This window comes from Carassius gibelio, chromosome A18, assembly GCF_023724105.1.
Source record: "Carassius gibelio isolate Cgi1373 ecotype wild population from Czech Republic chromosome A18, carGib1.2-hapl.c, whole genome shotgun sequence".
Classification (NCBI taxonomy): Eukaryota; Metazoa; Chordata; class Actinopteri; order Cypriniformes; family Cyprinidae; genus Carassius; species Carassius gibelio.
In genome coordinates this window covers 5,616,337-5,639,719 of record NC_068388.1, presented here as the reverse complement: position 1 = coordinate 5,639,719, position 23,383 = coordinate 5,616,337, and the positions used below count along the sequence as shown (strand labels likewise).

The 23,383-nt window shown below is 38.5% G+C and overlaps 2 protein-coding genes and 4 long non-coding RNA genes across 7 annotated transcripts; 2 read left to right on the top strand and 4 right to left on the bottom strand.

The window, feature by feature from the left end:
* Positions 1-648: 648 nt before the first annotated feature.
* On the bottom strand, positions 649-2,600 carry LOC127933832 (uncharacterized). Its single transcript, XR_008147579.1, has 2 exons — positions 2,178-2,600; positions 649-780 (listed from the first exon to the last, which is right to left on the bottom strand). It is a non-coding gene; the product is annotated as an uncharacterized LOC127933832 (long non-coding RNA).
* Positions 2,601-2,795: 195 nt separating this feature from the next.
* On the bottom strand, positions 2,796-6,221 carry LOC127933831 (uncharacterized). 2 transcript variants are annotated; one of them, XR_008147578.1, is made up of 5 exons: positions 5,289-6,221; positions 4,575-4,875; positions 4,302-4,395; positions 3,493-3,510; positions 2,796-2,958 (listed from the first exon to the last, which is right to left on the bottom strand). It is a non-coding gene; the product is annotated as an uncharacterized LOC127933831 (long non-coding RNA). The 2 variants fall into 2 exon arrangements; XR_008147577.1 differs by having other exon boundaries at positions 4,302-4,369.
* Positions 6,222-7,580: 1,359 nt separating this feature from the next.
* Positions 7,581-10,446, top strand: LOC127933829 (uncharacterized). The gene is made up of 3 exons (XM_052530845.1): positions 7,581-9,571; positions 9,693-9,885; positions 10,028-10,446. The coding sequence occupies exons 1-3, from the start codon at positions 7,989-7,991 to the stop codon at positions 10,271-10,273; spliced, it is 2,022 nt and encodes a 673-aa protein (XP_052386805.1). The 5' UTR covers positions 7,581-7,988; the 3' UTR covers positions 10,274-10,446.
* Positions 8,468-15,253, bottom strand: LOC127933833 (uncharacterized). Its single transcript, XR_008147580.1, has 3 exons — positions 15,119-15,253; positions 14,963-15,038; positions 8,468-8,610 (listed from the first exon to the last, which is right to left on the bottom strand). It is a non-coding gene; the product is annotated as an uncharacterized LOC127933833 (long non-coding RNA).
* On the top strand, positions 12,930-22,670 carry LOC127933828 (uncharacterized). The gene is made up of 5 exons (XM_052530844.1): positions 12,930-13,241; positions 13,963-14,151; positions 14,268-15,795; positions 21,736-21,928; positions 22,071-22,670. The coding sequence occupies exons 1-5, from the start codon at positions 12,995-12,997 to the stop codon at positions 22,314-22,316; spliced, it is 2,403 nt and encodes an 800-aa protein (XP_052386804.1). The 5' UTR covers positions 12,930-12,994; the 3' UTR covers positions 22,317-22,670.
* Positions 20,500-21,192, bottom strand: LOC127933834 (uncharacterized). The gene is made up of 3 exons (XR_008147581.1): positions 20,938-21,192; positions 20,782-20,857; positions 20,500-20,653 (listed from the first exon to the last, which is right to left on the bottom strand). It is a non-coding gene; the product is annotated as an uncharacterized LOC127933834 (long non-coding RNA).
* Positions 22,671-23,383: the final 713 nt, after the last annotated feature.

The window sequence follows — 23,383 nt, the reverse complement described above, 5'->3', positions numbered from 1 at the left end:
GTTGATCCAACATCATTTTGCACCCTGATTTAATATTGAAACAATGTTGAAATTCTGTCCATAGATCAACGGAATTTCAATGGTATTTCAATTATCAGGAATATTCAGGGTATCTTCACATTTTTTAACAGCAAATTTAATGACTTTTAAGACCTTTTTAAGTCCTCTAAAAGGAAAATTTAAGACTTTATCTAAACAAAAAAAAGGGAAATGTTCAGTCCGACAACACAGATTGATGTGGCGAAGCATTAGTGTGGCACAACTCATCACAACCACGCTCAAGACAGGTCAAAGGGGCGCGAAAACTTTTATACCAAGTGCTGATTGACCGTACAACCCTGACATGGTTGACTATGTATAAACTATCAGCCTTTAAGGTACTTCAGGTAATTTCTAAATTCTGGCCCCTCATAGCAGTTTGAAAAAGACATGGAAGACAGCCCCAGGACATTACAAAAGCCCATTTCATCATACTTGATCTAAATTATGGTTAAATGTTGCTGCCTAATAGCCTTGAGCTGGGTTTGGGGGTTCTCCCCCAAGAAAATGTTGTTCAGGGTCTGATTAGTGTTTTCTATGTCATTTCAGACACAGATAAATGCAAGCACATTCAATAATCTATGCATAGACCTAATGAATGACAGACAATTGTAGGAAAGATCAGGATCAGAAATTTATTGCATGTTCCAGTTGTAGGAGATCCATGACTTTCCAATTTACTGTGGATACATCCATTGACACAGAAAGCATGTTCCTTAAATTAAGTTCCTTGGTGCCCTCCTGAAATTATAAAAAAATAAAATCAAAACAAAGTCCACCTCAAGAATGATAACATTTTCATTCATGTTCACTCAGATTAAATTTATGCATTTAGCAGACGCTTTTATCCAAAGCGATTTACAGTGCATTCAGGCTATCAATTTTTACATATCATGTGTTCCCGGGGAATTGAACCCCCAAACTTGCTTGCTTGCTAGATCAGTGCTCTACCAGTTGAGCTACAGGAACACTAGATTAGATGGTTTGTCTAAAGTAGTGATTCTCAAACTGTGGTCTGGGGACCACTGGACGTATGCCAGATTACCAAGGAGGGTCTGTGAGCAAAAGTCATCAACCAAAATGACTGACATGGACTGTGACACTGTTGAACATTTCCAATTCACTTCTCATGACTTGTTTTCTAATCATGCACATTATTAGAAGGTGAAGTTAGCCATGGTTTCAGAAGACTAAAATGGCCTACATTTTTACATGCATTAGGGATGATCATTAAGCCAAATATGTCAAGTTTTTTTTTTTTTTTTTTTTTATTGGCTAAGTGGTCCTTGATTTGAAAGAAAAAATGTTTGAGAAACAAGTTAAGCCATAATAGTGAATGCTCACAAATTGGGCCTATGTGATAGGGTTCAGTGTCAACGTTGTTAACCTAAAATTGAGAAGCACAAAACAGATATGTGGAGTCTAACCATGAACTGGGCTACATTATTTAATTCAATTCAATTTTACTTTTCACATTAAAAAAAATGCAAGAAGCATAATGCATATTGAATGCTTTATATAATAAAGTTATTTACAGCACTGCCTTCCATCCATAATGCAGTAGTCCTATGCCTAGATGTCACCCACCCACAACATTTTTTTAACTGATTGGCTGGGACAATATATCGATGCATTTTGAATCGAGAAATTATTCTGGATCGATTCCAATTTTTCTGAATGCATCGCGATTCTCTCTCGAATCAATTCTTAGTTTAGTTTTTAACAGCAAATGCCACTGCATGATTTATATGCCTGACACACACCACTTGAACCTACTATAAAAGAATAATTAATACAGTTCGAAAAGGTTGAAGCGAAGTACAAGGGTGTTTGCAGTGGGGCATTTACAATAATCTCGCGTCATAAAAGCAATATATCAATTACATTCTCAGACTCTGCAGAACGCGCGAGCGCTCTTCGTCGTGAGCATTTGAGTGTTCGGTTAAAAACTAGCCTAGAGCGCCATCTGCAAAAACTAAGCTCAGAATCAATTCACAATGCATTCAGAAAAATTTAAATCAATCCAAGAATTGTGACGCATCGATATATTGTCCCAAATATTCATTAGGAAATAACAAAACCACATGAAGCATTTTAACATATTCAAATAATTTTAAATGTTACTTTTAGAGTCTTACCTTAAAGTGCTACAGCAAGTCTTCTGCCGTTGAGGGGCTCAAAAACTGAGAACCAAGATAGCGAGACCTGACAATCGTGTTCTTGTCCACAGCTTTATCGTCTTTGCCCATGCTTGCGATTTCGCAAACTGCCGTGGTGGCGAACCATCAACGCAACGCGTTCATCAATCACTTACTCGTATGTCGCCTATGGAATGATGCAGGTTGCACCCACGAAGTGCTGCCCCCAAATGTTACGCTGGTCAAATTGCGGTTGAAAAAATAAATAAAAATGACGAGTCGGACATGAAATTTAAGATCCCACATGAAATTTAAGACATTCATATGGAAAATTCCAGGATTCAAGACATTTTCAGACCTTAAAAATCGAAAATTGTATTTAAGACATTTCAAGACTTTTTAAGGACCCGCGGGGACCCTGATATTGAAACAATGTTGAAATTTCAACTGAACTAAGGATCAACGTGATTTCAATGGAATTTCAATCATTTTTAAATGTTAATTTTAAATGTAATGCCATAAATTAAATAGCCTGCTTTATCTACAGCCAGGATGTTAAAAATTAATGGAACATTTAAAATTTAAAACACAGAACACACCACACTATTTAAAATCAAATTCATGTTTATTAGCCTCTTTACTTTTTATTTACACTTCATTGTCATCTGATGCCTGCATAAGTTGTCGTCCAGTCCCTCCTGCCCGGTCTGGCGAATAGCGCAGCCACTTTTGGGTGAAAATTGGGTGATGGTAGCTGTCCCCATCTGCTGAGCAAGAGCATCTAAAACAGAAGATGAAATCACAATGCAAAACAAATTTAGCATTTAAGTTAAACAGAACATATATTTGAACAAATTCAGTAGCCTAGGCCTATGATTTTTCAATGATCGGATAAGGCAATAAGTTCTCGTGTTGTAGGCTAGATCATATTTCCCCTATATTCAAAGCACTTTTCAAAACTGCCTGTTCATGGATGTATTCGAATTAAAGGGAGGCAAAAAGGATTAGCTTGCAGTGACCTCTTTCATAAGGAAAATGTATGAGGCCAATTGAATCAAAAATGTTTGTTTATTATTTTATTGGTTCAGAAGTAGTTGTTAACTCCACAAATTTAATATAAATAACTGGATACTAATTAAATAGTTAATGTAGATTAGAGTTACCAAACACAAAAGATGTTTTGACAAAATAATCATAGACAAAAACCGTTGCATTCAGTTTTTGATGAGGTTTTGGGCTGGAAAACCAATTGCAAGTGGTGCAAGTTGTTTGCAGAAATAAAATAAAATGAAATCAAAAATGTTGTTTTGCTTACTTGGTGTGCAATAGTGATCTGTAAAAGAACAGAAAAGACAAAAATCTCTGTTAAAAACAGCAATTAAAATTCACAATCATACAGTGTGACTGTACTTTATACATATGTACTCAGGTAACCAATCTGTTATTAAAAATATAAAAACAAAGAATATAAACAACATAATATACAAATTAAATATACAGTGGTTCATTCTTTTCAGCTACAGTTGATGTAATAGTAGCATTCAAGAAATAAATGTAAAATATAAAAAACGAAATACACTTTAATGTAGGCCTATAAAATATACAATTCTCATTAAAGCTAATGAATTACGCCCCATTAACTGGACTCCCCCGGCCTCTCAGATCACCATACATGTTAAAGGGATTTTAATGCTAAAATATGCTATTATTTTTCACTTTCTTCCTATAGTGAATATCAAGCTACAATATATCTGTTTGTCAGCTCAAATGTTTCAGTGGTAGAACTTTTGCCTGGCGTGTCAGAGGTCTGGGTTTGGGTATTAAAATGAAGTACAATAGTTGTGCAAGTACAATGCTGTATCACTTGTGACGCAAACATCCAAAAGCAAATGAAAGCCGATGAGTACAACTGATGAGTAGTTTACACTTTAGATTAGGGGGTGCAGAAAGCTTTGTAAATTATTTATAATGTTTATTGAGATAATAGTACAATGTTGACATTTCAATGATTTATAAGTGATTAATAATATATTAACTAGTAACTATTAACCATTAAGGATTTTGTTTGATTCAGTTGTTAACTGAAGGCCCTGACTGAAACCCCAGGGTACTCAGGGTACTTACTGTCTGACAGCAGGTTCACTCAGACTCTGCTCATCATCACTGAAGAGTCCAGGAACAAAATAAGACATCTGACACAGAGACAACGATATTTACTCTGCAGTTCCAGGTTCATTAGAAGGAAACAAGATAAAGCAGAGGTAAAATGCAGATAAAAGACAGAATAATATATATAACAACAATAATAACATATGTAATATACAAATTCTACTACTAATAATATAATCTTAAAATAACAGAATCTATATTTTTAATTTTAGGTTGAGTGTGACTTACGTTTTGATGTCAGGGACTTCTTAAAATTGGTGAAATATATTCTGAAAAAGGCATATTAATGTATTTCATGAGCTTCTTTCATGAGTATTTCATGAGCTTCTTTTCATGAGTTCACCTGTATTTCTAAGTCAGTATCTCCCGTCAGCCACATTTCTGAAGGGAGATACTGACTTAGAAATACAGATTTACTGAAGAAGCTCATGAAATACATTAATATGCCTTTTTCAGAATATATTTCACCAATTTTCTTTTCAAAAATCTTGGAGTTTCACTTTGTTCTGTATAGTTTATTTCTGTCCTCCTGAAATCACAGAACAATTTGTATTAATATCTGTTTATCATGAAATATAAACACTCATGTAAACTTGTTTTCAGCCGATTAACGTTACACTCTCAGTGTAAGTGACGTCATCGATTCAGTAAATCAGCCTTTTCCAAAAAAAACACTGACAAATCACCAGCAAAACATTCTCAGAGCCATCAAAATATCTCATACACACACGGAAGATTTGATGAAAAGCCCAGAGTTTCATCAACAAGAGCTCAAAATTAGCCTAACGTTGCCTGAAAACTGCGAAGAGGCTAACGGACTTTTTCGAAGACATTAAACCATTTCTATAAAATAAATTTAATTGAAACATGTCAATAACAAGTAAGAAACTTGTCAGAAACATTTGTATATCATATTTGTGTGATTTTAGCGACTAAACTTACCTAAAACAGCGTCAACCGCAGCGAGAGACGGAGATTACTGCTTGCCAGTAACGGTTTTTGTGTTGACGCCCCGTTTCCATGGCAACTCTGCTCCCCGCTCGCGCAGAACTCAGCGCACACACAGCATTCACACAAACAAACATCTCGAGTTAAAACATTACATTTATAATGTACAGCCTCATTCAATAATCACTCACTATAGAGACGGATTCTTTCTGGCAGCCTGTAAAAGAGTGAAAAACACGACGATAAAGCAGTCAGGACTTCTCTTTAATAAACCGCTTTTACATTTTCCCTCCGAGAAACTGCTGGAAACTCAAGGCTTTAACATTAATTTACCGTGACCGTTGTCTAAACAAGTTAACGGTAACATTATTTGAAAATGAGCCAGTCTCTTCAGCTGCCCACAGACTGTATAAAAACACACCGCGTGCCTGTGCTGTCTGGGTTCATATCGAACATTAAGCAAGCTTACCTGTACGCTTGTGCCAAGTGTCCACAAACGAGCTGTGTCCGGTGCAGTACGTTGGGTATACCACCCGTTGATCTCCCGGTCAACCAAAAATCGATGGGTTTTCAATCATATTTCCCGGTCAACTATATTTCGATGCATTTTCTATCATATTTCCCGGTCAACTATATTTCGATGCATTTTCTATCATATTTCCCGGTCAACTATATTTCGATGACTTTTCAACAACCGCATCATTTCTCTGTCCACTATAAATCAATTACTTTTCAACACATTCAGGGATCACCCGGTAACCAAATATCAATGCTTAATCAATCATAAAGATAACTATAGATCAATGTTGTTCCAATATTGTTGCCATCAACATTAATAACATCAGGTTTTTATCGATATGATAATGTTGATTCAACATTTATTTTGCATTGAAATTTCAATATCAACCATAATGATGATTCAGATGGAAAAACAATGTTTATTCAATGTTGGCTTGCTGTCTGGGGTAGGTGAAGCGAGTTTACCAGCCACAACACAAAAACACCTGCATTTGGCTGGTGGAGGGTGCTAATTTCCATCCCTGCGGTCATGAAGTTTGTGTTGTAAGTGTAATGTGAAATACAAAGAGATTTTCCTTTTAATTTAAAAACGCCAAAATGGCTGCGGGGAAAGCTTTACTGTTTACTCAAGAGCAATCTATGGTTGCCAGGGCAACTGAGACACGTCACTATGGAATGCTCGTGGATGACGTCACACTGGGCCACTATAAAAGCTGATTTAGGAATTGAAACAATTTATTTAATCGTTGCATGTTATGAGAGTAATATCAGTGAGTGAATATCTGTCTGAACGAGTACGAAAATCTTGCTTAATCGTCTTGTCAAAAAAGACCAGAAATTCAGTTTGATAATATCAAACGGCTCAAGAGAAATCACTCTCAGAACTGTGTAAACGAGAACTGTTGAAAGTCTGTGTAGAACATTAAGAGTTCTCCTTCAAGATCAGAGATGGCTTTTAACAAGAATACATCTTTTTCATCATCATCTTCATCGTCCTCGGTTGTGGATGAAATGTCAGAGATGTCGCTGAGGAACACATCTCTGGACTCATCCGACGAGGATGTTTCCTCCAGTCACTGTACCGACAGGCTTGTGAAAAATCAACTGCTGATGAACAAATTCCTGGACCTTCAATACAGAGCCCGAGAGCGCCAAGAGGAGTTTCAGTCACTGCTGGAGCGATTTAACTATATACGTTAGTAATCTGGTTTTAATTATACACTTATACATATGTAGTTCAGTAGCCTACTCAGACCAATGAGTCAAATAGAGTGGTCAAGTTAATGGTCTTTAATTGGCCTGATTCCTCAAGACCTCACATAAAACTAGCAGTTCAAATAATCATAAAAAAAGAATAGAAATGAATCAGACACTCATATTTAGGCATGTATTCAGTTCTACCTAAATGCATTGCAAACTGATTAACCAGTAAAAGTAAAATGTTAAAATTGTTATTAAAATAAAAACAATAGAAGAAATATTCATAATTTTAGTGTTTAAAAGTGTAAAATCAATAATAATATGCATGGCTTTTTTTCTTCATTTTCAAACATTAAACAATCGATCTTTAACCTTCATTTTTTTGATGGAGAGCTGTAGAGTGCCCTTAAAACTTCACTTTTGTTGACAAGCATTTCAGGAAAGATGGATGTTGCATAATACATTTACAGATTTACTATAAAGCCCCAAATTGGGATCAGATGCAGAGATGAGATCTGCACTTGACTTTGAGACAAGCAGCGCCTATATTTAATTAAATCGCAGCCTTTGAGATTTGACAGTGACAACAAGCCAATTCACGATTTCAGTTTCATTTTGATTAACTGTGCAGCCCTAAGCCATATATTGATCTGCTTTTGAATATAATCTAACTGTACTTAACAGTTAACAATACTTATGAACTTTACTTCTTGCAGAGGAATCTCTAGAATGGGAGATTGAAAAAGTGGAGAAATCCATGGTCAACATGGAGTGGCTGGAGGACTTGCAGAAGATCGTTGATGAGTTCCAGGCCAATATGGCATTCAATGTGAGCCGCCTTCGAGAGAGCTTCAGAAAAATGCAGGAGGTTGCCTCGAAAAAAGTTCTGACCGTGAAGGCTAAAGGTAAGTTAATGTACACACACACCTTCATTCAAAGCATATTTGAATCACTTTGGTTGCAGTGTGATCTAAAATGGTGTGTCAAGGTAGCTTACAGTGTAAAATGTGTTGGTTTTCAGGTAAACCAAGAAAAGATCTGGATGCCAAAACAGTTAAAAGCATTCAGTCTCTGCCGACTTGTCCCACGGTAGCACAATTGAAGGAAAATTCAACTGTTGCATCAACATACTCATCAAACCTGATCAATGCCTTGAATAACATCGCCAAATCACCCTCCTGCAGTCCAGCCACAAGTAAGGCACTAAAACTATCAGCAGCGACCATTGAAAACCTCAACAAGGCATTTCAAGATCACTGCTTGGAAATTAAGACTCTCAAGACACCTCAGAAACAGAGCAAGGTGATTCAAGATGTGAACAGAGAAATCTTAGTTTCTCCTGTGCACCAAAATAGATCTGCAGGTCAGCAGCAGAAGGTGCAGAAATTGCCTGCCTTTCCTGTGAAACCCAAGGCAGATGCTTTTGGTTTCCCTCAGGTCAAAGAGCTTGTACGGGAGACAAATGTCGAAGTGTTGCCTTTAGATAGACCAGTGGTAACATTAGACACAGCTCCAAAAGACCTCCAGAGTCCATCTGCTGATGGCCCGTTTCCTCCTGGCCTTGACAGGACTTTTGCTCTCCCCAAGGTCACACGATCTGTCGAGGAGACAAAAGTTTCCACAGAGCAAGAGGCAAACGTCAAATCATTTGAAGAGACACAAGTTGATGCAGAGACAATGGAGAGAACAGAGACATCATTTGAAGAGACGATGGCTCAGAAAAACCTTAAGTGTCCATTTCTTCATAGCTTCCATCGTCCGTCCCCCGTCAGATCTTCTGCTCTTCCTCAGATTTTGCAGTCTGTGGAGGAACCAGAAGTTGATACGGAGACAATGGAGATAACAGAGACACCATTTGAAGAGACTATGGTTCAGGAAGACCTCCAAAGTCCATTTCCTCGTAGCTTCCATCGTCCGTCCCCCGTCAGATCTTCTGCTCTTCCTCAGATTTTGCAGTCTGTGGAGGAACCAGAAGTTGATACGGAGACAATGGAGATAACAGAGACACCATTTGAAGAGACAATGGTTCAGGAAGACCTCCAAAGTCAATTTCCTCATAGCTTTCAACGTCCATCCCTCGACAGATCTTTTGCTCTTCCTCAGATTTCACAGTCTGTAGAGGAGACAAAAGTTTGTGCTATGTCAGCGGAAGAACGTCAGAGTCTGTCTTCTGTCCACACCCATCCTTCCTCGTCTGTGAAACTGCCCAAAATTCAGACTCAAGTAAAGCCTTCACTTCAGAAGTCTGAGAAACCCGAGCCTCGCAAATATGATTCTGCAGTCTCGGGCAGCATTGAGGAGCAGTACAAGAAGAACAGCGAGGAGGACGGAGACAAACTGCTTCATGCAAGCATGAGAGAACCATCATTCATAATTGACATCAAAGCTCAAGAAAACAACCTCCAGAAGCTGGATCGAGCTTTTCAAAAGAACAACATTTCCTCTGAAATGTATAACCTGTGCAGAGGAACCGTCAATCAGACACTTAAGAGTGTTGAGCTGCGTCTCGGATGTCTTTTACGGAGATACATCAAACATGTCCAAATGAAGCAATTAAGGTAAGAAAAACATCCTTTGGCTAATGGTTTATTTGATTATATGTTTTGTGGTAAATCTTTTTATAATGTGCCATAACAAAATTCTAATTTTGGCTCATTGCATTTTTTCTCTGTTATATAGGAAGACGCTCGATGGAAATTTCAAGGCGACCAGAAATTTAAGGGATGGACTGGAGTTCAAAAAAGTCCATTCTCAGCTCTGCAAGTTTGACCGTTTCCAGCAGAGTGTAAACAAAATCTGGGACGCCAAGCAAGCCTCCACCGATGAGACACGAGGACTCTGCATCGCACGGACGGCCCATTTATACCAGCAGGTCAGTATGAATTAGACAAAATGGCATTAAATCATTGATACTGATTGTAACACTAGTTTTTCCTGTTCTAATAATGTAAACAACATTAATTATATGGCAGATGTAAATAATAATATGAAACATGTTGTTGTCCTGCCTACAGGTGAATGCGGTGCATGGCCTACATCTGGCAGGCATATCATTTGAGCAAAGGCATGTATCACTGCCTCTGATCACTGTGACACCCGTGCGGTTCAGCTCCAATCTGCGTCCATCTCCTCCTCGGGGACCGCGAACTTCACCCAGCAGAGCCAGTCCAGCACGTCATCCTCAAATCCACCCCAAACCTCTGCACCACACGACCAGGAACACACCAGGCAGTTTCCTGAAGATCAGTCACATTCAATAATGATGGCCAGTGTCAACATAATGGCTTGTATCTGAACCCAAGAAGAGATTATTGAAATGTCACAAAGATAAAACAAAAGCGAGGACGCATCAGGAACAGACTCTGGATAAAACAGAAGCACCGGCCTGTAGACATAGGAAGATGGTTTCATTTACATTTGTTACACTGCACTCCTCAGTCAGCGGTTATTGACATCTAAATGTAGCCACTGATTGGTTAACCCATATAAGTGATTTCAAGCTTTGCCAGTCAAATAGCCTATGTTATATTAAGGAAGAGCCATGTCTTAATCAGTGTGTGTGTGTATATATATATATATATATATATATATATATATATATATATATATATATATATATATATATATTTTTTTTTTTTTTTTTTTTTTTTTTTTTAAAAGCTTATATTGTAATAAATATATGAATAAACATATGAATAATAAAAATGATAAATAATAAAGATATGAATCTCTCTTTATTGTTGGGCACTTAAGTATTTTGATCAATTGATCGAAACACACCACTGAGTAGATTTGATTTTATCGAAAGAAGACAAGAAGGGCAAATAATTTGCACTGATTCATAAAAAAAATAAACCAATGTGAAAACTTCATAACGTAAGAGATCTCTGCTGCACGTCTCAGGTAAGGGTGGTGCTAAGTGGTCATCGCCCGCAACCGAGGTTTAAAAATTTCCATTTCTAAGCATTTATTCAACGAAAGGTAATATATTTAACAAATTGTGATAACATATTACTCATTTCATAAAGGATGTAGTACTGTGGGAAACATAAATTAAATAGAAATGCACATTTTTGCTGCTCTAGTTGTCTTCCCTCCCAAGCTGAAGTTTTGAAATAATTAAATAATAAGACACAGATACGTTTGTAGTGGTTTGTTTCAGGCTTTGTATACAAATTGTGGTTGCACTTTATTTTACAGTATGTGTACTAACATGTACTTATAGAGTACTTACAGTGTATTTTTCTAAGAAAGTTCTGGTAACACAAGGTAACTACAATGGGGTAGGGTTAGGTTTAGGGGTAGGTTCAGGGTTAGTACCTAGTTATTACATAGTTATTGAAATTATTATAATAAGTACATAGTATGTACATGAGGAACAGGACTGTAACATAAAGTGCTACCCAAATTGTACTAGTCTCTCTCCAATGACAACTAGGTAGTCTAATCAAAGCAAACTATTAAAAATAAAGCCCCACAAATGAATATATAAAAAGCGAAATACACCAAACAGTAAAAACTATAGGTAAGATAGGTTAAATTAACTTATTGATTGATTTTTATGTGTGCCTGTAATCAATCAAGCAAAACATGAAAGACAATTTATCATATTACACAAACTATCCATTGTATTGGTAGGTTGCAGTTAATGCTAATTAATGCTTAACACTGACACTTTGTTACCTGTTCAAAATAATCCATTAAAACAAATAGAGATTTGAGGAGCGTGCACTGATATTTTCAGTTCCATTCGTTTGCACGTTGTTTAAAAGGACGCGCCCACAATAAGGGAACTAATGAATATTCATGTGAAGTCCACCCACTGGAACAGTTTTTAAAAGCATTAAGTCTTCCATAAGAACTCCATTATTTTGACAGGAAAATACAACAAATAATACTGTTTAAATGTAGCACATCAGCCATGACACATAAACATGACTCTTTATATGGCGATAAAAGAACGCTTTGTTGGGTTTTTTTAAGTGGGCATTGGGGGTGCGCCAACTCAGTTGGGACATAGAAGGGGGTGCGCAGGAAAAAAAGTTTGGGAACCGCTGCACTAGAGTTTACTGTACATTAAGTGCGTTGCGCATCCATTGAGGAAAAAAGCACAGATCGTCTGACGGAGAGTCAGTTTCCGCGAGTGAAAATATCTGTGTTAAATTTAGCCTCCAACTAACACACTGGCAGGAAAAACACGCGATATTTTATATCATGAGCGCGTGCTATAAAAACGTACTGTAAATAACCAACAAATATATCACTCCGCCGGCGGCACTAACTTCAGCTGCAAACACTGTACTGGAAACAACGCCGCCGTTTCGAGCCCGGTTTACACCGCCTTTCTCCACGGAGTTGCTTCGGATGATATTACACTTTATTGGGTGTTGTACACGCATCAGGGATGGAAATTAACTTTTTGTCCACTGGCCGGGTAAAACAGTACTATGCTATTTTTATTTACCCGCCAATGTGCCTGGTAGGTGAAGCGAGTTTACCCGCCACAACACAAAAACACCTGCATTTGGCTGGTGGAGGGTGCTAATTTCCATCCCTGCGGTCATGAAGTTTGTGTTGTAAGTGTAATGTGAAATACAAAGAGATTTTCCTTTTAATTTAAAAACGCCAAAATGGCTGTGGGGAAAGCTTTATTGTTTACTCAAGAGCAATCAATGGTTGCCAGGGCAACTGAGACACGTCACTATGGAATGTTCGTGGATGACGTCACACTGGGCCACTATAAAAGCTGATTTAGGAATTGAAACAATTAATTTCATCGTTGCATGTTATGCGAGTAATATCAGTGAGTGAATATCTGTCTGAACGAGTACGAAAATCTTGCTTAATCGTCTTGTCAAAAAAGACCAGAAATTCAGTTTGATAATATCAAACGGCTCAAGAGAGATCACTCTCAGAACTGTGTAAACGAGAACTGTTGAAAGTCTGTGTAGAACATTAAGAGTTCTCCTTCAAGATCAGAGATGGCTTTTAACAAGAATACATCTTTTTCATCATCATCTTCATCGTCCTCGGTTGTGGATGAAATGTCAGAGATGTCGCTGAGGAACACATCTCTGGACTCATCCGACGAGGATGTTTCCTCCAGTCACTGTACCGACAGGCTTGTGAAAAATCAACTGCTGATGAACAAATTCCTGGACCTTCAATACAGAGCCCGAGAGCGCCAAGAGGAGTTTCAGTCACTGCTGGAGCGATTTAACTATATACGTTAGTAATCTGGTTTTAATTATACACTTATACATATGTAGTTCAGTAGCCTACTCAGACCAATGAGTCAAATAGAGTGGTCAAGTTAATGGTCTTTAATTGGCCTGATTCCTCAAGACCTCACATAAAACTAGAACTTCAAATAATAATAAAAAAAGAATAAAAATGAATCAGACACTCATATTTAGGCATGTATTCAGTTCTACCTAAATGCATTGCAAACTGATTAACCAGTAAAAGTAAAATGTTAAAATTGTTATTAAAATAAAAACAATAGAAGAAATATTCATAATTTTAGTGTTTAAAAGTGTAAAATCAATAATAATATACATGGCTTTTTTTCTTCATTTTCAAACATTAAACAATCAATCTTTAACCTTCATTTTTTTGACGGAGAGCTGTAGAGTGCCCTTAAAACTTCACTTTTGTTGACAAGCATTTCAGGAAAGATGGATGTTGCATAATACATTTACAGATTTACTATAAAGCCCCAAATTTGGATCAGATGCAGAGATGAGATCTGCACTTGACTTTGAGACAAGCAGCGCATATATTTAATTAAATCGCAGCCTTTGAGATTTGACAGTGACAACAAGCCAATTCACGATTTCAGTTTCATTTTGATTAACTGTGCAGCCCTAAGCCATATATTGATTTGCTTTTGAATATAATCTAACTGTACTTAACAGTTAACAATACTTATGAACTTTACGTCTTGCAGAGGAATCTCTAGAATGGGAGATTGAAAAAGTGGAGAAATCCATGGTCAACATGGAGTGGCTGGAGGACTTGCAGAAGATCGTTGATGAGTTCCAGGCCAATATGGCATACAATGTGAGCCGCCTTCGAGAGAGCTTCAGAAAAATGCAGGAGGTTGCCTCGAAAAAAGTTCTGACCGTGAAGGCTAAAGGTAAGTTAATGTACACACACACCTTCATTCAAAGCATATTTGAATCACTTTGGTTGCAGTGTGATCTAAAATGGTGTGTCAAGGTAGCTTACAGTGTAAAATGTGTTGGTTTTCAGGTAAACCAAGAAAAGATCTGGATGCCAAAACAGTTAAAAGCATTCAGTCTCTGCCGACTTGTCCCACGGTAGCACAATTGAAGGAAAATTCAACTGTTGCATCAACATACTCATCAAACCTGATCAATGCCTTGAATAACATCGCCAAATCACCCTCCTGCAGTCCAGCCACAAGTAAGGCACTAAAACTATCAGCAGGGACCATTGAAAACCTCAACAAGGCATTTCAAGATCACTGCTTGGAAATTAAGACTCTCAAGACACCTCAGAAACAGAGCAAGGTGATTCAAGATGTGAACAGAGAAATCTTAGTTTCTCCTGTGCACCAAAATAGATCTGCAGGTCAGCAGCAGAAGGTGCAGAAATTTCCTGTGAAACCCAAGGCAGATGCTTTTGGTTTCCCTCAGGTCAAAGAGCTTGTACGGGAGACAAATGTCGAAGTGTTGCCTTTAGATAGACCAGTGGTAACATTAGACACAGCTCCAAAAGACCTCCAGAGTCCATCTGCTGATGGCCCGTTTCCTCCTGGCCTTGACAGGACTTTTGCTCTCCCCAAGGTCACACGATCTGTCGAGGAGACAAAAGTTTCCACAGAGCAAGAGGCAAACGTCAAATCATTTGAAGAGACACAAGTTGATGCAGAGACAATGGAGAGAACAGAGACATCATTTGAAGAGACGATGGCTCAGAAAAACCTTAAGTGTCCATTTCCTCGTAGCTTCCATCGTCCGTCCCCCGTCAGATCTTCTGCTCTTCCTCAGATTTTGCAGTCTGTGGAGGAACCAGAAGTTGATACGGAGACAATGGAGATAACAGAGACACCATTTGAAGAGACAATGGTTCAGGAAGACCTCCAAAGTCCATTTCCTCGTAGCTTCCATCGTCCGTCCCCCGTCAGATCTTCTGCTCTTCCTCAGATTTTGCAGTCTGTGGAGGAACCAGAAGTTGATACGGAGACAATGGAGATAACAGAGACACCATTTGAAGAGACAATGGTTCAGGAAGACCTCCAAAGTCAATTTCCTCATAGCTTTCAACGTCCATCCCTCGACAGATCTTTTGCTCTTCCTCAGATTTCACAGTCTGTAGAGGAGACAAAAGTTTGTGCTATGTCAGCGGAAGGACGTCAGAGTCTGTCTTCTGTCCACACCCATCCTTCCTCGTCTGTGAAACTGCCCAAAATTCAGACTCAAGTAAAGCCTTCACTTCAGAAGTCTGAGAAACCCGAGCCTCGCAAATATGATTCTGCAGTCTCGGGCAGCATTGAGGAGCAGTACAAGAAGAACAGCGAGGAGGACGGAGACAAACTGTTTCATGCAAGCATGAGAGAACCATCATTCATAATTGACATCAAAGCTCAAGAAAACAACCTCCAGAAGCTGGATCGAGCTTTTCAAAAGAACAACATTTCCTCTGAAATATACAACCTGTGCAGAGGAACCGTCAATCAGACACTTAAGAGTGTTGAGCTGCGTCTCGGATGTCTTTTACGGAGATACATCAAACATGTCCAAATGAAGCAATTAAGGTAAGAAAAACTTCCTTTGGCTAATGGTTTATTTGATTATATGTTTTGTGGTAAATCTTTTTATAATGTGCCATAACAAAATTCTAATTTTGGCTCATTGCATTTTTTCTCTGTTATATAGGAAGATGCTCGATGGAAATTTCAAGGCGACCAGAAATTTAAGGGATGGACTGGAGTTCAAAAAAGTCCATTCTCAGCTCTGCAAGTTTGACCGTTTCCAGCAGAGTGTAAACAAAATCTGGGACGCCAAGCAAGCCTCCACCGATGAGACACGAGGACTCTGCATCGCACGGACGGCCCATTTATACCAGCAGGTCAGTATGAATTAGACAAAATGGCATTAAATCATTGATACTGAGTGTAACACTAGTTTTTCATGTTCTTATAATGTAAACAACATTAATTATATGGCAGATGTAAATAATAATATGAAACATGTTGTTGTCCTGCCTACAGGTGAATGCGGTGCATGGCCTACATCTGGCAGGCATATCATTTGAGCAAAGGCATGTATCACTTCCTCTGCTCACTGTGACACCCGTGCGGTTCAGCTCCAATCTGCGTCCATCTCCTCCTCGGGGACCGCGAACTTCACCCAGCAGAGCCAGTCCAGCACGTCATCCTCAAATCCACCCCAAACCTCTGCACCACACGACCAGGAACACACCAGGCAGTTTCCTGAAGATCAGTCACATTCAATAATGATGGCCAGTGTCAACATAATGGCTTGTATCTGAACCCAAGAAGAGATTATTGAAATGTCACAAAGATAAAACAAAAGCGAGGACGCATCAGGAACAGACTCTGGAAAAACAGAAGCACCGGCCTGTAGACATAGGAAGATGGTTTCATTTACATTTGTTACACTGCACTGCTCAGTCAGCGGTTATTGACATCTAAATGTAGCCATTGATTGGTTAACCCATATTAGTGATTTCAAGCTTTGCCAGTCAAATAGCCTATGTTATATTAAGGAAGAGCTATGTCTTAATCAGTGTATATATTTTTTTTGTTTAAGCTTATATTGTAATAAATATATAAATAAACATATGAATAATAAAAATTATAAATAATAAAGATATGAATCTCTCTTTATTGTTGGGCACTTAAGTATTTTGATCAATTGATCAAAGCACACCACTGAGTAGATTTGATTTTATCGGGGAAAATGGACATTTAACTGATCAAATGTGAACTGGTCATTAATTTTAACTGAAGAAAGAATAATTTAAATGAATATGAAAGATGAGTACCTTTTTATTTGTTTAAATTTAAGTTAATTGCTGCTTTAATAAAGGGCGCATGCGAGTTAGGCATGATTGTGTCATGATATTAATTATGGCATGTGAGTCTGCTGCCTGTCTCAGGTAAGGGTGGTGCTAAGTGCTCATCGCCTGCAACTGAGGTTTAAAAATTTCCATTTCTAAGCTTTTATTCAAGGAAAGGTAATATATTTAACAAATTGTGATAACATGATATTCATTTCATTAAGGCTGTAGTACTGTGGGAAACATAATTAAATAGAAATGTCAATTTTGTGTGTTCGCTCGAACTGATTTGCTGAAATCAAAACATGGACGATAATAGGTGAGCGCCGGCCAATGAGATTGCCGTTCGCGTATCAACTCCACCCACTACCGGAAAACCCAGCTTTTCTTAAAAGCTGAAGTCTTCCTTAGGAACTCCGTTATTTTGACAGCAAAATACAACAAATAATATTGTTTAAATGTAGCACATCGGCCATGACACATAAACATGACTCTTTATATGGCGATAAAAGAACGTTTTGTTGTTGTTTTTTTAAGTGGGCATTGGGGGTGCGCCAACTCAGTTGGGACTTAGAAAGGGGTGCGCAGGAAAAAAAAGTTTGGGAACCGCTGCACTAGAGTTTACTGTACATTATACAAGTGCGTTGCGCATCCATTAATGAAAAAAGCACAGATCGTCTGATGGAGAGTCAGTTTCCGCGAGTGAAAATAACTGTGTTAAATTTAGCCTCCAACTAACAGACTGGCGAGTAAAATCAGAGAATTGATTAGCCATTGTCTAATATTAGACATCATTTAGTAGCCAGAAGGAAGATTTAGTCGCATATGCGAGTGATTTACTCGCAATGTAGAGGTTTGACTTACTAGCCACAGAGATAACTTATGAGAAAGTACTTGAAGAATGGAAATAAAATGCATTCCCCGAACAGCAGTTATTAGACACGCGACCGATAATACTGTTTGTTAGTTTGCTTATTTATGCCGTTAAAAACAAGATAAACACAAACTGTCCATATAATCTAAAAATGTTGCAGAATGCTGGAGGAAAATGAACTTACCGGGGTCTGACGGAGTCTTGACAGAATGAGGAAACTTGTGCTCAATAACAAATTAAACTCTTCACGCGATCTTGTATATCGTAAGCGCGTGCTATAAAACGTACTGTAAATAACCAACAAATATCACTCCGCCGCCGGGACTAACTTCAGCTGCAAACACTGTACTGGAAACAACGCCGCCGTTTCGAGCCCGGTTTACACCGCTTTTCTCCACGGAGCTGCTTCGGAGGATATTACACTTTATTGGGTGTTGTACAAACACCAGGGATGGAAATTAACTTTTTGTCAACTGGCCGGGTGAAACAGTATGCTATTTTTATTTATCCGCCACTGTGCCTGGTAGCTTTACTGTTTACTCAAGTCAAGAACAATCAATGGTTGCCAGGGCAACTATGACACGTCACTATGGAATGTTCGTGGATGACGTCACACTGGGCCACTATAAAAGCTGATTTAGGAATTGAAACAATTTATTTCATCGTTGCATGTTATGCGAGTAATATCAGTGAGTGAATATCTGTCTGAACGAGTACGAAAATCTTGCTTAATCGTCTTGTCATAAAAGACCAGAAATTCAGTTTGATAATATCAAACGGCTCAAGAGAGATCACTCTCAGAACTGTGTAAACGAGAACTGTTGAAAGTCTGTGTAGAACATTAAGAGTTCTCCTTTAGGATCAGAGATGGCTTTTAACAAGAATACATCTTTTTCATCATCATCTTCATCGTCCTCGGTTGTGGATGAAATGTCAGAGATGTCGCTGAGGAACACATCTCTGGACTCATCCGACGAGGATGTTTCCTCCAGTCACTGTACCGACAGGCTTGTGAAAAATCAACTGCTGATGAACAAATTCCTGGACCTTCAATACAGAGCCCGAGAGCGCCAAGAGGAGTTTCAGTCACTGCTGGAGCGATTTAACTATATACGTTAGTAATCTGGTTTTAATTATACACTTATACATATGTAGTTCAGTAGCCTACTCAGACCAATGAGTCAAATAGAGTGGTCAAGTTAATGGTCTTTAATTGGCCTGATTCTTCAAGACCTCACATAAAACTAGCAGTTCAAATAATAATAAAAAAAGAATAAAAATGAATCAGACACTCATATTTAGGCATGTATTCAGTTCTACCTAAATGCATTGCAAACTGATTAACCAGTAAAAGTAACATTTTAAAATTGTTATTAAAATAAAAAATAATAGAAGAAATATTCATAATTTTAGTGTTTAAAACTGTAAAATCAATAATAATATGCATGGCTTTTTTTCTTAATTTTCAAACATTAAACAATCAATTCTTAACCTTCCTTTTTTGACGGAGAGCTGTAGAGTGCCCTTAAAACTTCACTTTTGTTGACAAGCATTTCAGGAAAGATGGATGATGCATAATACATTTACAGATTTACTATAAAGCCCCAAATTGGGATCAGATGCAGAGATGAGATCTGCACTTGACTTTGAGACAAGCAGCGCATATATTTAATTAAATCGCAGCCTTTGAGATTTGACAGTGACAACAAGCCAATTCACGATTTCAGTTTCATTTTGATTAACTGTGCAGCCCTAAGCCATATATTGATCTGCTTTTGAATATAATCTAACTGTACTTAACAGTTAACAATACTTATGAACTTTACTTCTTGCAGAGGAATCTCTAGAATGGGAGATTGAAAAAGTGGAGAAATCCATGGTCAACATGGAGTGGCTGGAGGACTTGCAGAAGATCGTTGATGAGTTCCAGGCCAATATGGCATACAATGTGAGCCGCCTTCGAGAGAGCTTCAGAAAAATGCAGGAGGTTGCCTCGAAAAAAGTTCTGACCGTGAAGGCTAAAGGTAAGTTAATGTACACACACACCTTCATTCAAAGCATATTTGAATCACTTTGGTTGCAGTGTGATCTAAAATGGTGTGTCAAGGTAGCTTACAGTGTAAAATGTGTTGGTTTTCAGGTAAACCAAGAAAAGATCTGGATGCCAAAACAGTTAAAAGCATTCAGTCTCTGCCGACTTGTCCCACGGTAGCACAATTGAAGGAAAATTCAACTGTTGCATCAACATACTCATCAAACCTGATCAATGCCTTGAATAACATCACCAAATCACCCTCCTGCAGTCCAGCCACAAGTAAGGCACTAAAACTATCAGCAGCGACCATTGAAAACCTCAACAAGGCATTTCAAGATCACTGCTTGGAAATTAAGACTCTCAAGACACCTCAGAAACAGAGCAAGGTGATTCAAGATGTGAACAGAGAAATCTTAGTTTCTCCTGTGCACCAAAATAGATCTGCAGGTCAGCAGCAGAAGGTGCAGAAATTGCCTGCCTTTCCTGTGAAACCCAAGGCAGATGCTTTTGGTTTCCCTCAGGTCAAAGAGCTTGTACGGGAGACAAATGTCGAAGTGTTGCCTTTAGATAGACCAGTGGTAACATTAGACACAGCTCCAAAAGACCTCCAGAGTCCATCTGCTGATGGCCCGTTTCCTCCTGGCCTTGACAGGACTTTTGCTCTCCCCAAGGTCACACGATCTGTCGAGGAGAAAAAAGTTTCCACAGAGCAAGAGGCAAACGTCAAATCATTTGAAGAGACACAAGTTGATTCAGAGACAATGGAGAGAACAGAGACATCATTTGAAGAGACGATGCCTCAGAAAAACCTTAAGTGTCCATTTCTTCATAGCTTCCATCGTCCGTCCCCCGTCAGATCTTCTGCTCTTCCTCAGATTTTGCAGTCTGTGGAGGAACCAGAAGTTGATACGGAGACAATGGAGATAACAGAGAAACCATTTGAAGAGACAATGGTTCAGGAAGACCTCCAAAGTCCATTTCCTCGTAGCTTCCATCGTCCGTCCCCCGTCAGATCTTCTGCTCTTCCTCAGATTTTGCAGTCTGTGGAGGAACCAGAAGTTGATACGGAGACAATGGAGATAACAGAGACACCATTTGAAGAGACAATGGTTCAGGAAGACCTCCAAAGTCCATTTCCTCATAGCTTTCATCGTCCATCCCTCGACAGACCTTTTGCTCTTCCTCAGATTTCACAGTCTGTAGAGGAGACAAAAGTTTGTGCTATGTCAGCGGAAGAACGTCAGAGTCTGTCTTCTGTCCACACCCATCCTTCCTTGTCTGTGAAACTGCCCAAAATTCAGACTCAAGTAAAGCCTTCACTTCAGAAGTCTGAGAAACCCGAGCCTCGCAAATATGATTCTGCAGTCTCGGGCAGCATTGAGGAGCAGTACAAGAAGAACAGCGAGGAGGACGGAGACAAACTGCTTCATGCAAGCATGAGAGAACCATCATTCATAATTGACATCAAAGCTCAAGAAAACAACCTCCAGAAGCTGGATCGAGCTTTTCAAAAGAACAACATTTCCTCTGAAATGTATAACCTGTGCAGAGGAACCGTCAATCAGACACTTAAGAGTGTTGAGCTGCGTCTCGGATGTCTTTTACGGAGATACATCAAACATGTCCAAATGAAGCAATTAAGGTAAGAAAAACTTCCTTTGGCTAATGGTTTATTTGATTATATGTTTTGTGGTAAATCTTTTTATAATGTGCCATAACAAAATTCTAATTTTGGCTCATTGCATTTTTTCTCTGTTATATAGGAAGACGCTCGATGGAAATTTCAAGGCGACCAGAAATTTAAGGGATGGACTGGAGTTCAAAAAAGTCCATTCTCAGCTCTGCAAGTTTGACCGTTTCCAGCAGAGTGTAAACAAAATCTGGGACGCCAAGCAAGCCTCCACCGATGAGACACGAGGACTCTGCATCGCACGGACGGCCCATTTATACCAGCAGGTCAGTATGAATTAGACAAAATGGCATTAAATCATTGATACTGATTGTAACACTAGTTTTTCCTGTTCTAATAATGTAAACAACATTAATTATATGGCAGATGTAAATAATAATATGAAACATGTTGTTGTCCTGCCTACAGGTGAATGCGGTGCATGGCCTACATCTGGCAGGCATATCATTTGAGCAAAGGCATGTATCACTTCCTCTGCTCACTGTGACACCCGTGCGGTTCAGCTCCAATCTGCGTCCATCTCCTCCTCGGGGACCGCGAACTTCACCCAGCAGAGCCAGTCCAGCACGTCATCCTCAAATCCACCCCAAACCTCTGAACCACACGACCAGGAACACACCAGGCAGTTTCCTGAAGATCAGTCACATTCAATAATGATGGCCAGTGTCAACATAATGGCTTGTATCTGAACCCAAGAAGAGATTATTGAAATGTCACAAAGATAAAACAAAAGCGAGGACGCATCAGGAACAGACTCTGGATAAAACAGAAGCACCGGCCTGTAGACATAGGAAGATGGTTTCATTTACATTTGTTACACTGCACTGCTCAGTCAGCGGTTATTGACATCTAAATGTAGCCATTGATTGGTTAACCCATATTAGTGATTTCAAGCTTTGCCAGTCAAATAGCCTATGTTATATTAAGGAAGAGCTATGTCTTAATCAGTGTATATATATATTTTTTTAAGCTTATATTGCAATAAATATATAAATAAACATATGAATAATAAAAATTATAAATAATAAAGATATGAATCTCTCTTTATTGTTGGGCACTTAAGTATTTTGATCAATTGATCAAAGCACACCACTGAGTAGATTTGATTTTATCGGGGAAAATGGACATTTAACTGATCAAATGTGAACTGGTCATTCATTTTAACTGAAGAAAGCATAATTTAAATGAATATGAAAGATGAGTACCTTTTTATTTGTTTACATTTAATTTAATTGCTGCTTTAATAAAGGGCGCATGCGAGTTAGGCATGATTGTGTCATGATATTAATTATGGCATGTGAGTTAAGCATGAAGACAAGAAGGGTAAATAATTTGCACTGATTAATAAAAAAAATAATAATAATAAACCAATGTGAAAACTTCATAATGTAAGAGATCTCTGCTGCACGTCTCAGGTAAGGGTGGTGCTAAGCGGTCATAGCCCACAACCGAGGTTTAAAAATTTCCATTTCTAAGCATTTATTCAACGAAAGGTAATATATTTAACAAATTGTGATAACATAATATTCATTTCATAAAGGCTGCAGTACTGTGGGAAACATAAATTAAATAGAAATGTAATTTTTTGCTGCTCTAGTTGTCTTCCCTCCCAAGCTGAAGTTTTGAAGTAAATCTTCCCCACCGTCCATTTTCAAGTGCAGTGGGCGCACCGAGGAAACTTACTCAAATCTTACTGAAACAAACAGCGGATGGATCTCCAT

Coding starts and splice junctions, on each gene's coding strand:
- LOC127933829 (XM_052530845.1), top strand. CDS start 7,989: ATGGTGTGTCAAGGTAGCTTACAGTGTAAAATGTGTTGGTTTTCAGGT. Junction 9,572..9,692: donor GTCCAAATGAAGCAATTAAG/GTAAGAAAAACA, acceptor TCTGTTATATAG/GAAGACGCTCGATGGAAATT. Junction 9,886..10,027: donor CGGCCCATTTATACCAGCAG/GTCAGTATGAAT, acceptor TCCTGCCTACAG/GTGAATGCGGTGCATGGCCT.
- LOC127933828 (XM_052530844.1), top strand. CDS start 12,995: ATGGCTTTTAACAAGAATACATCTTTTTCATCATCATCTTCATCGTCC. Junction 13,242..13,962: donor GGAGCGATTTAACTATATAC/GTTAGTAATCTG, acceptor TACGTCTTGCAG/AGGAATCTCTAGAATGGGAG. Junction 14,152..14,267: donor TCTGACCGTGAAGGCTAAAG/GTAAGTTAATGT, acceptor GTTGGTTTTCAG/GTAAACCAAGAAAAGATCTG.